This window comes from Vitis vinifera, chromosome 10, assembly GCF_030704535.1.
Source record: "Vitis vinifera cultivar Pinot Noir 40024 chromosome 10, ASM3070453v1".
Lineage (NCBI taxonomy): Eukaryota > Viridiplantae > Streptophyta > Magnoliopsida > Vitales > Vitaceae > Vitis > Vitis vinifera.
Genome location: NC_081814.1, coordinates 15,964,128 through 15,977,673, shown reverse-complemented (window position 1 = coordinate 15,977,673; position 13,546 = coordinate 15,964,128). Strand labels below are relative to the sequence as shown.

Here is a 13,546-nt window from a genome sequence, read left to right as displayed (position 1 = left end):
AGGAACTCATCTGGGGATCTCCTTAATAAGGAAAAAAAATGTAAATAAAGTGCTTGGAATATAATTTCTAGAAAGGAGATGGCTTAAATTGTCTCTACAGGTTGCTGGGTTCCTTATTATATAATTTTGCATCAGCATTAAGAAAAAGATAAGAGCCCACCTTTTCTTGAATCCCATATGCTTGACCAATTTACCAAAATGCCAACTTTATTTCAATATTTTAGCACTAAACTTCAACCTTAAATTTTATGGGCAATGTAGAACCCTTGAAAATGCTCTGAGAAGATGTTCAAATTCAATAGTTTAAATTCTTGTTGAGGCATGTTGATTTCTTTTAATAATAAATGAAAAAAAAATTATCGATAAAGAGGAAGTAAGTATGAAGAAGGATGAAGCAGGGGATGGAGTTCATGTGAGGGAAGGGATAGGCATGGAGTAGGCCTCTGGGAGGCAATTATAAAAGGATGGGATGTTGGTAAAAGCGTATCTTGTTTCATAGTGGGGAAGAGAAGGAGGGTAAAATTCTGGTAGGATAGGTGGTGTGGTGAGTAATTGTTGAGCGATTCCTTTCCGTCCCTTTTAGGTATTGCCAATGCAAAGGATTCTTAGGTAGCGGTTTTGTGAGAGCAGCTAGGGGAAAGGGGATGTTGGAGCCCTTGTTTTGTTTGACAGTTACATGATTGGGAGCTCAAAAGAATTGAGGAATTCCTCTTAAGATTGCAAATGATGAGTGTTCAATGAATGTTCCTGCAGTTCTTATGATGGAAGTGTGGATATGTGACATAGGAAGGCACATAGAATAGCCCGTGTTTGTTTTGGTACATTCCTAGAGTGCACTATCAGTTAAAAGAGGCATTTCTCAAAACTCTTCCCAGTTGGTCTAGAATTCCTCCAGGGACATTGAATTTTTTTTTTTTTTCATTTATTTTATTAATGAGATTGTACTGATGAACTTGAAAGGGCTTATGAGGATATAGCCCTCTGTTCTTTCCTTTATTAATCTTGTTCTTGGATTTCGCCTTTTGGCATTGTCTATACTTGGTGCATTTCATTTCTTTTAGATGCTTCTTAATCTTGATATATTTTGTTTGCCTATCAAAAAAATGTGCTGGCAGCTGAACGCAGGGAACAAAAGGGAAGAAAAACTAAACCAAAGAAAGCACAAAGTACCAATCCCCTAGGTCAAAGGAGTCTAAAATCCCTATAAAAATTTCGGGCTGTCTGACTCCCTTATTGACTAGTTTTTGTTGAGACTTGATATATTAAATAAAATCCATCAGCTGTTAACTCTAGATTTCCTCATGCTTGTCTCGGATGGGAATGTAAAGAATCCTATAGTTGGAATTGTATGTGTTTCACGTCTTTGTAGGAAATATTTCCCTTACAACCTTTGGACTGACCATCAAGTCCACAAATATTTACCTGGTGGAGAGTATTTACTTGTAGTCTCTGAGATTGCCACAGAAGGACAAATTTTTTTAGGTGGCTACTGAACTCTATCAACAAATTGATACCTTTCCCCCTTCTAAACAAGCTATGCCCCAAACTATTATTAATTTTTTAGTCCAACTATTATCATTTTCTATTCCGAGTAGAAGTGTGGAAGAATTCATATTTTGGCAAATACATTTTTGAACTCATGGGGACCCTATTACTTGAAGAGATATTTGGTCTAGTGGTGGCTTTCTTTTGGAAGTGAAATTTCAATCACTTATCAAACTAGAATAGGATCTAAAGAAGAATGAATACAAAAGTCAACTTTAGAAGTTCAGTTAGGGCATACTTATCTTTGAAATTGCTTTTAAATGGTACCAATGTTGTTTTTAAAATTGTCCTCATCTATAAGATGGCAAGCTTGTCAGTTGATCAAGGGTTTGAATGTGTTCCATGGCCTTTACATTATCATAAATTCTCAATATTTCTAATAGTAACCTTGTTTTATATCAGGATCAGAAGGGATTTCCTGGGGAATTATTTCCTGTGAAGATGTATGCTTTAACAACTGATATGCCGAAGAGAGTTCTTGGGGCCAGATCAAAAATGCAAGCTAACAGACCTGCAGTCATCAAATAAAGAATCTCCACTTTTGGAATAAAAGGAGTTTACGCTGTGACTGCACCATACAAAAAGGCTGGATATTTATGTAATTTAACAAATATTATGACCAGATAAGGTCAGGTTGCTCATAAGCTAAAGTATTCTAGTGTCCCCTCTTTCGTTTTCTTCTTTACTCAATTTTGTGCATTAACCAGCTGGAAGGCTGCAAGTTTTTTTGTAGTTCGTCCATTCCATGACTGTTTCTTTATGTTCTCTGAATCATAAATTTGTTCATCTTATAAATATAGCCACTATGCATTTTATGTCTACACATTCTGCTCTCGGGAATGGTTTCAGTGATATGTTGATGGCATCAAGTAACAGAAAAATGTTGATGAATTTTAGCATATTTAGAAGTTGAATGCTTTTGTAGATCCTGAGTGAGTTAGATTTCAGTTCGTCTTTCACCAGCGCAAAAACACTACCTATTAGTTGATGTTGCTGAAGCTTTTGTCTAGTTAGGAAGCCAACAACCAACTCTTCCTCGGTTTCCTCCCATCTCTCCCTTCCTTACTTTAGGGGAAATTAACAAACAAATAGGATAAGGCAATATTTTTCACTCAATACAAGTCTGATAAAGGCAATTCTAATGTTTGCTCTGAAACAGCTACACAAACAGGGATGATAAAGCGTGTGAGAGTAGAATACCACTCTCTTCGTTAGGATGACTGCTTTTCTGAATTGTTCTTATCTTTACATGTACTCAAGTTCATGCGGCTAACGCTTGTTTGGCCGGTTCATCTTGATTGATTGCGCCTATGTCCTTCACCTCTGTCTCCATGAGATCTCTTATGGTCAGGAGATGCTGGAACTTGACATGAATCAGAGAGTTTACACATCATTCTGTAGATCAGATCGAAGCTCGGGTGCCATCCCCTTGAGAGGTCTGCGCACATTAATCCTATGCCTATTCCCTGAGTAGCCTGATCAACTGTATTGCCTGTCTTTTTCATTCTTTCATCTATCACCTTGTGCACCTTTCCAGGATGATGCATTCTAATCCATTCTATAAATTCCGCTTCACCCCGCTCAAACTCTTCTCGCGGCCTCTTGTTTGTTACCATCTCCAACACCAACGTCCCAAACTTGTAAATCTCTGAAATACCAAAAGATTAGAGAAGAGACACTAGTGATTCGGCAGTGCTTAGAGTGAAAACTAGAGATGGAAAAAGGAGTAGGAATTATTACTTCTTGTGTTGCTGATTTGATCTCCAATCCTAAACCTTGAAATCAATGGCTGTCGATTCTTCGACAGCAATATGCTACATGTCCTGAGATCATACCCAACTTGAGGCCATTGTTCCTGCAGATAACGCATAGCTTCCAAAACCCCCATCAAAATCTTCAGCCTCTGCTTCCATGGTGGGGCTGACCTTGCTACCCATATTTCAACATTCTCTCCCTCGGTCCATTCAGTGACAATGGCCCTTAATCTCCTGTTGTCACACCACCCCACTACTTGAACTATGTTCTTGTGGCATAACTGAACCAGAACCTTACACTCTTCTGCAAACCTCCTGCGGCCTTCACCTGAGATCTCGTCCCTGTATATCTCAATCCTCACTTGACTGCTGTCTCTCACACTTCCTCTATAAATGTCAACCCCCTCACTCTTCCCCACCAAATTGTTTCTCGAGAAACCACCCGTTGCTGCCTCCAGCATTGCTGGTGTGAACTTGTGTTTTCCTCCTCGGAGAACTGCTGGTAGAAAATCTGGACGCCGGATGCACATCCACCCCAAGCAGCCCACCATCAGAATCACAAACATAGGAAAACCAAACAAGAACACCACCACCTTGATCGTGAATCCCTGGTGATCCGGGACAAGGCCTGAACGAAGAAAACTCGAAGAATTAAAACGTTTGAAGAACTGGGAATCAGAGATCCTACTCTCTGAAAAGTGATTGTATGATAAATTAAGAAGAGTGAGATTGGTAAGGGGAGAGAAGCCTTGTATGGGGACATCCCCGGAGAGGTCATTGTGGCTCAAATCAAGAGCTTGGATTTGGGAACATTGGAGAACATCAGATGGGAAACCGCCTTTGATGGAATTGTTGGAGAGATTGATAGACAGAATGGTTAAAGGACAGTACTTCCAGAAGAAGGTGAAGGATAAGTAAAGCGGGGCGATCTTTGGACGGCTGTGAAGGTCTATTTTAGGGAAGGTTTCTACGCAGTTGGGATTCCTGGACTCGTTGCAGAGGTGGCTGGCAACAATGGTGGACTTGAAGATCTCAATGAGGTCCAAAGGAGAGGAAGAATTGCAGTACCTGAGAGAAGGGTTGTTGAGACAGTTGTTGTTGATGGTTGAGTTGAAGTCTGAAGGTGGGTGTAAGTTATTGAGATCTTCAACAACAGAAGCAGAGAGGATTAGGGGAGGTAAGATTGAAACCAGGGAGAAGGAGAAGAAGAGGAGAACGAAGGTTGAAGAAGAAATGGAAATGGAAGAAGGCATTTGAGAAACGTGTGCATGGAGGAGGTGAGATTGATGAAAAGGCATGCTGATAGTAGGGTAGTGGGTGGTCTTATAACCCACGTTTACACGTTGTAACCCAAGTTGGCGGTTAAGCCTCCAGTTTGTTCCTGGTAGTTGAGCCCTGACATCAAAATTCAACCAACAAATATTATTTCAGGCTTGAAACCATGATTTTCTCCATCATAAATAAAGAAAAAACAAATGTGATTGAAAGCGATGTTTCAACTCTAATAAGAATAGAAAGAATTCAAATTGAAAGTAAGAGAAATTTGACAATAAATTGATATTTATATTTTTTTTAAGCCTATTTTTATTGAGTTTGGGCCTCTTAATTGGCGGTTAATGGAAAAGAACATGCCACCTGATGCTTGATTTTGATTCATTTATCAAAATATCCCCAAACATTTTGGGATTTATCTTTTGAAAACTCGAATTTTATACGAGCATATATATAAACAATATATAAATATTTTTCAAATTATTGTTAATTTTTTTTATGAATAATAAACCTATTTGATAGTTTTAATTTTTTTTAAATACATAGTTAATAATTATATAAAAGGAATTAAAAATAAATTCTTTTATAATTTTCTTGACAGTCCTTCCATGATGTTTAATATTTTTTCAACATAATATTTTTTTATTATAGCATTCTGATATGAAAATTTTATATTTTTTATTATTGAAAAATATATGTTCATATTCTGTTTCTATGATTAATCCAATGATCAAAAAAAAAAAAAAAAAAATAGCAATTTTGGTCATGAGATCTAGAGAATAGGTTATTGCTTGAGGCTTATCGTCTTCTTTTTCCCAAACAACAAACGGTCTTAGAGCTATGGACCTAACCATGCATGTCCTCCAATTCTATTTTCCAAAAAATCGCCCACACTAACAATCCATCCTTCTCCTTCAAAAGGGCAATTTTAGTAAATAATCAAATATAACACTTGGGCTAAGGGTCAAGTTGGTAATTTTTCTTACATCTTGCCCCATGGAGGGCGCCCCCCCCCCCCCCCCCCTCCAAAATACAGAACCTTGAATATTAAAAGAAGAACACCTCTACCTAATCAGATTAAGTGAATACCAATTTTTTTTCTAACATTACTAAATTTTTTTAGTTTTACAATTTTATTTTAAATAGAAAATAGTTATATTATTACAAAAATCGAGCACACAAAAATTGAACACTCAAATTTTTAAAAGCTATTTCAAGAAATATTACTAAATATGTGTTGGTTTGAATATACTTATAATTTTATTTAACTAACAATTTTGTTCCTTTCTTACCAATTAGATAACTTACTTTGGTGGAGTTGTAAAATTTAAGATAAGTATGTATTTATAGTTGGTAAAGCATTTGGAATGACTACACAAAAAATTAGGAATAAAATACTTTCTATTTTCTAATTTAGTTTCTACTGCATTTTTAATTCCAAAAATAATTTCTGATAAGTTTTAAAATTATGTTTGATTTTGAAAAGGATTTTTGTAAATCTTTTTAACAAGTTTTAAAAATTGTGATCATCACTTAATTGGAATTTGATTTTAAAAATATTTTTTGGAATATTTTAGAATTACGAAACTCTCCATAATTCTAAAAACAGTTTTGTAAATATAAATACAAATATTTTATTTAAAAGCTTTTGATCTTCCAACTTTCAAACTTTCAAAATTTTTCTTGAGAGTAACTTTTAGATACAATAAAGGTGGATTACTTCTATAAGGACTTCGAAGGATTTGATATTCACGGTATAAGATCTTAGACAGAGTGGTATATCCATCAGGTATAATTGTGTACCATTTTCTCATATCTTCTTATATCTAATAGGTTGTTATATGGTCTTTCCATGTTATATCTTGTTTTTATTTGTGTGATTTATTATATTTATATTTGCATAAGATTTTTGTTGTCTTTAAAAAATTAATATAAAGGGAAAAGTCTAAAATAGGTAATAAAATATTAATTTAGTCTTTAATTTAAAGACAACCTATTCAGCCACCTTTTACATACTTCGAATTATACACATAAATTTTTTTTCATATACTTTTTTTGAAAAAAATAAAATAATAATACCTTCTTTATAAAACATTAAAAATATTTAATGATTTTAAAAAACTATAAAAATTGATGTATTAAAATATTTTTACTATTCAAATTTTAAAATATGATGGTCATAATTATTTTTCAAATATTTAAAAATAATTAAAACTAAAAAAGGAAACTAAGAGTTTTAAAAGAAATAGACATCAAGTATAAGAACAATTCTAATTCAATTTAAGTTTCTAAATTTCTTATTCAACTCCTTCTCCAACAAGGAAACTTAATACCATATAAGTATACATAGTATTAACCCTTTCAACACATCAAAGTATTGTAGCAAACATTAAGGTTGGTGTTTTGGTGTTTTTTTAGATCAACTATCATGTCTACTTCACAAAAGATTTTGAAGTTGAAGAGTAGAGATGATGTGATATTCGAAGTTAGTGAGGCAGCCGCGTTTCAGTCAGGGATGATAAAGAATATGTTGAAAGACGATGGTGCAGATGATGCGATTCATATAGTAGAAGTGGAGAAGCGTGATGTGATTCCGATACTAGAAGTGGATGGCCGATTCTTGGCGATGGTGATAGAGTACTGGAACAAGCATTTATCTGAAAAAGCTAGCGAGGATGAAATTAAGAGATGGGATGTTGAGTTTGTGAATAAAGACCAATCACTTCTCTACCATCTCATCATGGCAGCAAACTATCTTGACACACCAGGTTTGATAGAGCTTCTGTGTTGGAGAGTTGCAGAAATGATAAAAGGAAGGAAACCAGAGGAGATTCGTCAAACTTTTAACATCAAGAATGATTTTAGCCCTGAGGATGAGGCGGAAATCTATAAGCAATATGCATGGGCATTTGAGTAATTTTTGTTTTTAGAATTATTTATGGTTTTTAGTAGTGATGTTAACTTTTATGGATGATGAGTTTATAAAATTTGAATAAATATCTTTCTGTTAATGTTATTATTTCTTTTTAAGTCCATGACATCTTTATAATCTTGTTAGATTAACTTGTTTTTTTATTTATTTATAAATTAGTAAAATGAAATAAAGTATTGGGATGACAATAGAATGAGTTTTTTGAGGTAATAATGAGACGACAATGAAATTTTTAAAAATGGGTTAAGGGTGGGTTTGAATTTTTTTTTCTAAACTTGGATGAGTTCGGGGCAAGTTATCCCGATCATACATATAATTGATTTAAATTAATTTAATTTAATTTTTATTTTCCTATTTTTAATATATAATAATAATAATAATAATAAATATTTTTAATAAAATAAATTATAAAAATAACATTATTTTTATAAAATATATTTATTTTAATGTAATTAATTTTTTTAAAAATAAAATTTAAAGTTTTTCATAAAAAAGTTAATCAGTGGGTGTGAGTATAAGAATAACCCACACCTTGTTTAATTTTTTTTAATAGGATGAATATGAGAATTATTTTGAATAAATGGAACAGGATTGGGATGAGGGCAACCCATATCAAATCTTGCCCTTATCCCAAATCCACCCGTTACTATTCCTATACAATACACATTACTATTAAATTTTCTATTTTTCTTTTATCACTCAATTTTTTTTTATAATTTAGTTTTAAATGGTTTTAAAATTGATTATAATTTTATCCCTTCTATATATTTTTTTTTCTAACATTACTAAATTTTTTAGTTTTATAAATTTATTTTAAATATAAAATAGTTATATTATTACAAAAAATTGGTACACGTTTATCATCCTAGTAATTATTAAAATATTAAAAAAATAATTACGACTAGAAATGAAATTTAAAATTTTGAAAAGAAATCTAATACAAATTCTAACCAAAGTTATATTTCTAGATTTCTTAAATCAATTCCTTCTCCAAGAAGGAAACTTAACAACCCACGTTGGTTGTTTGGCCTGGAGTCTGTTACTGGTGTTTGACGCCAAACATCTTTGTTGAAACCATGGTTTTCTTCACAATCAAATTGAATAAAGAAAAAAATGTGATTGAAAACAATATTTTAATTTAACAAGAATAGAAAGAATTCAAAGTGGAAGTAAAGGAAATTTGAAATGGTTTTAAAATTGTTTTTAAATAATTTAAAATGGTTAAAAAAAATTCTAACCTCTTTAAATCTTAGTTTTATAATTTTATTTTAAAATTTAAAATAGATATATTATTTTAAAAAAAAAGCATATTTTCTTTTTAAATGTATAAATCAATGTATTATTAGAAAATAGAATTGAAATTATAATCATAATTGTTTTTTAAACATTTGAAAATAATTAAAGCTAAAAAAGGAAACTAGAAGTTTTAAAAGAAATAGAAATGAAGTATAAGACCGATTATAACTAAAATTAAATTTCTAAATTTCTAATTCAAACTACTTCAACAAGGAAACTTTAACACCATATAAGTATATATATATATGTAGACCCCATTAGAGGCTCGCTTTCATTCATGTAGCTTGTTTTGCCAAGTGTCACAATCCCATAGGGCCACGTGTCGCCTCGTGGTTGGTGGTCAGAGAATCAGATAGTGCTTTTGAAGAAGCAACCAAAAGGTGACACCTGTTATGGAATCTTGGAGGCCGTTAGTGCTAGCTGCCAGGAACGTATGAGAGAGGGCGGCCTGGAGATATTTCTGGGGGGATCCTTTGCTAAGCGAGAGGGGGGGGAGGGGGGGGGGGGGGGGGGGGAGCAAGCTAGAGAGGAGGAGAGGATTTTGCAAAGGGAGGAGGCTTTTCTGAGGGTCTCCAGGCTGGTTACAAGAAGCTTGCAGAGGAGAAGAGGAACGAGGGGAGCAATTCGTGGTTTATCTGGAGAGCTTCTGGAGCAAGACCAGTGAGAAATCCGTTACACTTTGCTGTAGAGAGTCATTTTCAGGTACGTTTATTGTGGACTCTTCATTATCTTCAACCGGTATACTTTTCTACCCTCTCTTTTGTTGATTCTCAGAGGACATTTGTTGCTTGGGAGTGAGTATGTTCATATTTTGCTATTGGGTTTTTGCTGAAGTTTAGTTTGCCCTGTTCTGATTTCCTCATGAGATATTTTGTACCTCTGTTTTACCTTTTATTTTGATGCTCATTTGATCTCATCCACCCTACATCTGAGTTCATGGATCGATAGGTGAAATGAGGCTTGTATGGGCTCACTTTGCTCCTATTCTTTGTGCTCTGTTTTTCCCACCTTTCCCTGTTTCTGGTACCTGTTCATGGAGTGCTTTATTTTCCTCATCTCTGCTCATGGGAGCAATGAGATATAGAGGATACGTTCTTAGCAGTGAATGGATTGTTGTTGTCATATCGCCCATGGAGTTGCAAAATAATATGCTATGAGTTTGTGACTGTCGCACCAAGAGAGTGAATGTGTTTAATTTGATGATGCTGAAGGTGATTTAAAGAAAAGAATGCACTTACGGCCATATCTCAGTGTCTTGAATAAGTGTCAGCAGCTTCCATCTTTCTCTACATTCAACAATATTTTCAGCAATACGGGAATTTTGGTATTTATGCTAGCACTGGCTTTGATTTCATGACAAAGGCAGTCAATAAGCGATAGGAGAACTACTTCCAATTGCTTCACTTGGACAAGTTAACCGGGCACAGTTTAATCGTGCTGAAGAGGTTGCTAAATTTGTCATTTCTGATGAAACTAAAATAAATAAATAAATAAAAAGGATTGCATTGGAAAGATGTTAACGCATGGAGAGAGAAAGCCCTCAAAGAACTTCTTGAAGACAGTAGACGAAATCACTTTGGAGGATATCACCCTTATTGCCCAGAGGATCGTTTCTTCACCCTTACAATGGAAACAATTGGGGACCTTTGCACCTGCCCTAAGTTCACTCTACCCCAGTTACTCTTCATACTAACTTAGTACAGCTCATCCCATTATTCGTCTCACCACCTTCCCACCCTAATCATGCCTCATGTTCCATCATACCCATAACCCTACTCATATTTCCACCATGCCCATACTCATTAGATGCCCACCATAATCCTATTCACATTCATCCCTCTCACACATCCACTCGTCTTACCCATCTTCCTCCATCCAGTGTTATTCACTACATGCAACAGTGTATATTTAATTATTTGAGATGTGATAAGGAGGATCACTACTTTCTTTTGACGGGAAGTCCACTCACTGCCCCGGAGAGCCGTGAATACACTGGTGAAATTATGTTTGAAACCTTCAATGTTCCTGGTCTTTATATTGCGGTGCAGCCGGTGCTCGCCCTTGTGACAGGATACACTACCTCTAAGTGTGAGAGGATAGAGGTTGATCTTGGTTGTCGGGACATAGGTGTCAAAAGCTTCAATACAACTTAGTATTCTAGCAGTGGCAGTGAATTGGTGGCCACGTGTTATCACCCATTTCCTCGACCCAGTTTACGGTGGGAAAGCTACTCATGAAATGATCCATGCAAGCCAAGTGTTAAGCTTTAAAGCACAGCGTTTTTGAAGCGGGAAAAATTGACATCAACACTTTTGATTTGGTAACTCCTTGAAGCCATTAATCAGAATACCTTATCCCGTTTCCGCTCTAGCTATGGCACTTCCTCCGTCCGTCTTTGCATTTCTGGCAGATTGAAGAACTGTGCATTTGTGGGTTTGAAGAATGAAATGTTGTCTTCTTAAATGCTACGTCAATTAAATGGGTTGAGGTTTCTTGGTCAAGTTTTGTTAATGGAGAGCTCTATAGAGGAAGCATGGTCGAATGCAAAAATATCTGGAATTGCCGACTCAAAAATATCTCTTTCACTATTAAGGATGGAAAGGTTCCTCAAATCAAGCGTGTCTTTAGCTGTGATAACAAGGTCAAGTTTATGGTCATTATGGATATGCTGAAGAATGCTACCATATACAAACATCTCGATGCTAAAGCCAAAGGCAAGGGTTCGAATTTTGAGGTTGTCCGTGGTCTTGCCGTGGCAATGGTAGCAGCAGCAACTCTTGGGTTGCATAGTACAGTAGTGACCGCCATGCTCTTACTCTCTTCTTTGTTAGCGTCCTATGCATGAACATACAAGTGAATAGTATTTCAAGACCTCCATGGGCATGGACGAACGCAGCTTTAGTCAATCTATTGATATCTTTAAGCCACTAGCTTACAGTCCAAGAAATGCAGTCCATCTATTCATGACCTGGGTATTGTACCTCCAAGGATGAATAGATGTCTAGTTCACAAGACTCCTCATCTGCATGACCACCTTGGGGTACTTTTGACTGACTCTCACTCAATCTCCAGCTTCAGTACACTCATCATTCTACAGAATTCATCATCTCACCTTCATCGGGGCTTCAGAAATGACATGCAACTAGTGTTTAAGGTGCCCCAAGTCCAAGACTCCACTCTACATGGTGCATGGCCACTTTCAAGCCACATGTCTTTTTGTCTTTGTTTCACCTTTGATTTTAAAATAATCTGTCACGCCCCAAGACCCACTCCAAGGGCGTGACGATCATTTTACATCTCAAACCCGAAAGCTTACAGTGTAACCTGACCCAAACAATTATCTTGTAATTGGAAGTTATCAATTACCAAATATCTGTTCAGAGTAGCGGAACAAAATCTAAAATCCTCAAAATTCAATTTCAAAACTAAAACATTCACTATCCAAAATCCATTGTCCAAATATTTCCAAACTTAAACAATTCAAGTATTAGAACAAATTTCAAAATCTCCAACACTCAACTTTGATCTAACATAAAATTTGAAGGATCAATATCCAAATAACTTCCAAACACCAAAGGATCCAAATGAACATAACTAATAGTTAAACAAAATCCAACATAAAATCCTAAGTCAAATCCTAATGATGACCATTCCTCAGCCTAGCCATCACTCCTCACCCGAACTAAGGATACCTGAAAAAATTTTAACAATTGGGAATGAGCTCACAACCCAATAAGGAATATTAATGCAGTTCATGGATCAAATATTTTCATTTCAAATAGGAGATATCATTTTTTTTCTCATCAAATATCAGAGTTTCAAAAATACCAATATATTCAAAATTCAACCAACCATTTTCATATCAAATTCAAACACTTTCACATAAGATTCAATCAAATCCATTCAATTTTCATTACTTTGGTTATCAAATATCAAATGCCCAGTTAAGTGGGACTTTTCAAATGGGTAGCTAGCCTCAAATTGTTCCTGGTGGACGGAACCAAACACTACTAGTACTAGTAACCTCTAACCAAACCTCTAGAGGCTGAGGTTCAAATCAATTACATTCCCACCATGAAATGTAAAGGTCAATTAATATATCCCGTTGACAAGGCTGAATAGTCAACTATTATATCGCGTTGACAAGGGCCAAATAAACCAGAGTGATGTTTTTGTTTAAGTATTCAAATTTACACAACATAATATCTCCATATTTTGTGTCATAAATAAAACAAAATATTCCAACATAATATTTAGTGCAAAACAGTTTGATCCATGCATGGTAACAAAATATCATTTTCTTTTCCACAATTCAAAATAACATGTAAAATAATTTAATTTTATAAATATTGCATTAACTTCCCTTACCTCAAAAGAAGTCCTTGAAAGCTTGGGAGAAGAATAATTCTGAAAAAAAAAAATCCACTCTTCACCTAATATAACATAAGAGAAACAATTATTACTATTTATTTATAATTTAACTAATCTATTCCTTATTTAAATAAAACTAATAAATTCCCAATTTGTTTCTAATAACACATTACTAATTTAATTAAATTACAATTTTATTTCATTATAAAATTTTATATATATATATATATATTTTGCTAAATCTCTCATTCTATTTATTACAAAAAAACAAAAAAGACTATTATTACTATTATCTTAATTATTAATCTAAAACTAAATATTATTATTTTAATTAACCAATTCAAAAGCCACTCAACCATTACCTAGTTGTCTCGGG

General features: G+C 34.5%; 3 protein-coding genes across 5 annotated transcripts in view; 2 read left to right on the top strand and 1 right to left on the bottom strand.

The window, feature by feature from the left end:
* Positions 1–2,366, top strand: part of LOC104880540 (alpha N-terminal protein methyltransferase 1) — a 44,495-nt gene extending 42,129 nt beyond the window's left edge. For all 3 annotated transcript variants that reach the window (XM_010657485.3, XM_059740284.1, XM_059740285.1), the window contains one exon: positions 1,948–2,366. In XM_010657485.3, the coding sequence (XP_010655787.1) occupies positions 1,948–2,073 (126 nt within the window). In that variant the 3' untranslated portion in view covers positions 2,074–2,366. The remainder of the gene's footprint in view (positions 1–1,947) is intronic.
* A 52-nt stretch (positions 2,367–2,418) lies between these two features.
* Positions 2,419–4,686, bottom strand: LOC100261090 (brassinosteroid LRR receptor kinase). Its single transcript, XM_002269701.4, has 2 exons — positions 3,286–4,686; positions 2,419–3,193 (listed from the first exon to the last, which is right to left on the bottom strand). The coding sequence occupies exons 1-2, from the start codon at positions 4,595–4,597 to the stop codon at positions 2,835–2,837; spliced, it is 1,671 nt and encodes a 556-aa protein (XP_002269737.2). The 5' UTR covers positions 4,598–4,686; the 3' UTR covers positions 2,419–2,834.
* A 2,313-nt stretch (positions 4,687–6,999) lies between these two features.
* Positions 7,000–7,488, top strand: LOC100266299 (SKP1-like). The gene has a single exon (XM_002269659.3). It carries the CDS (start codon positions 7,000–7,002, stop codon positions 7,486–7,488), a length of 489 nt encoding a protein of 162 aa, XP_002269695.1.
* The last annotated feature ends 6,058 nt before the right edge of the window (positions 7,489–13,546 follow it).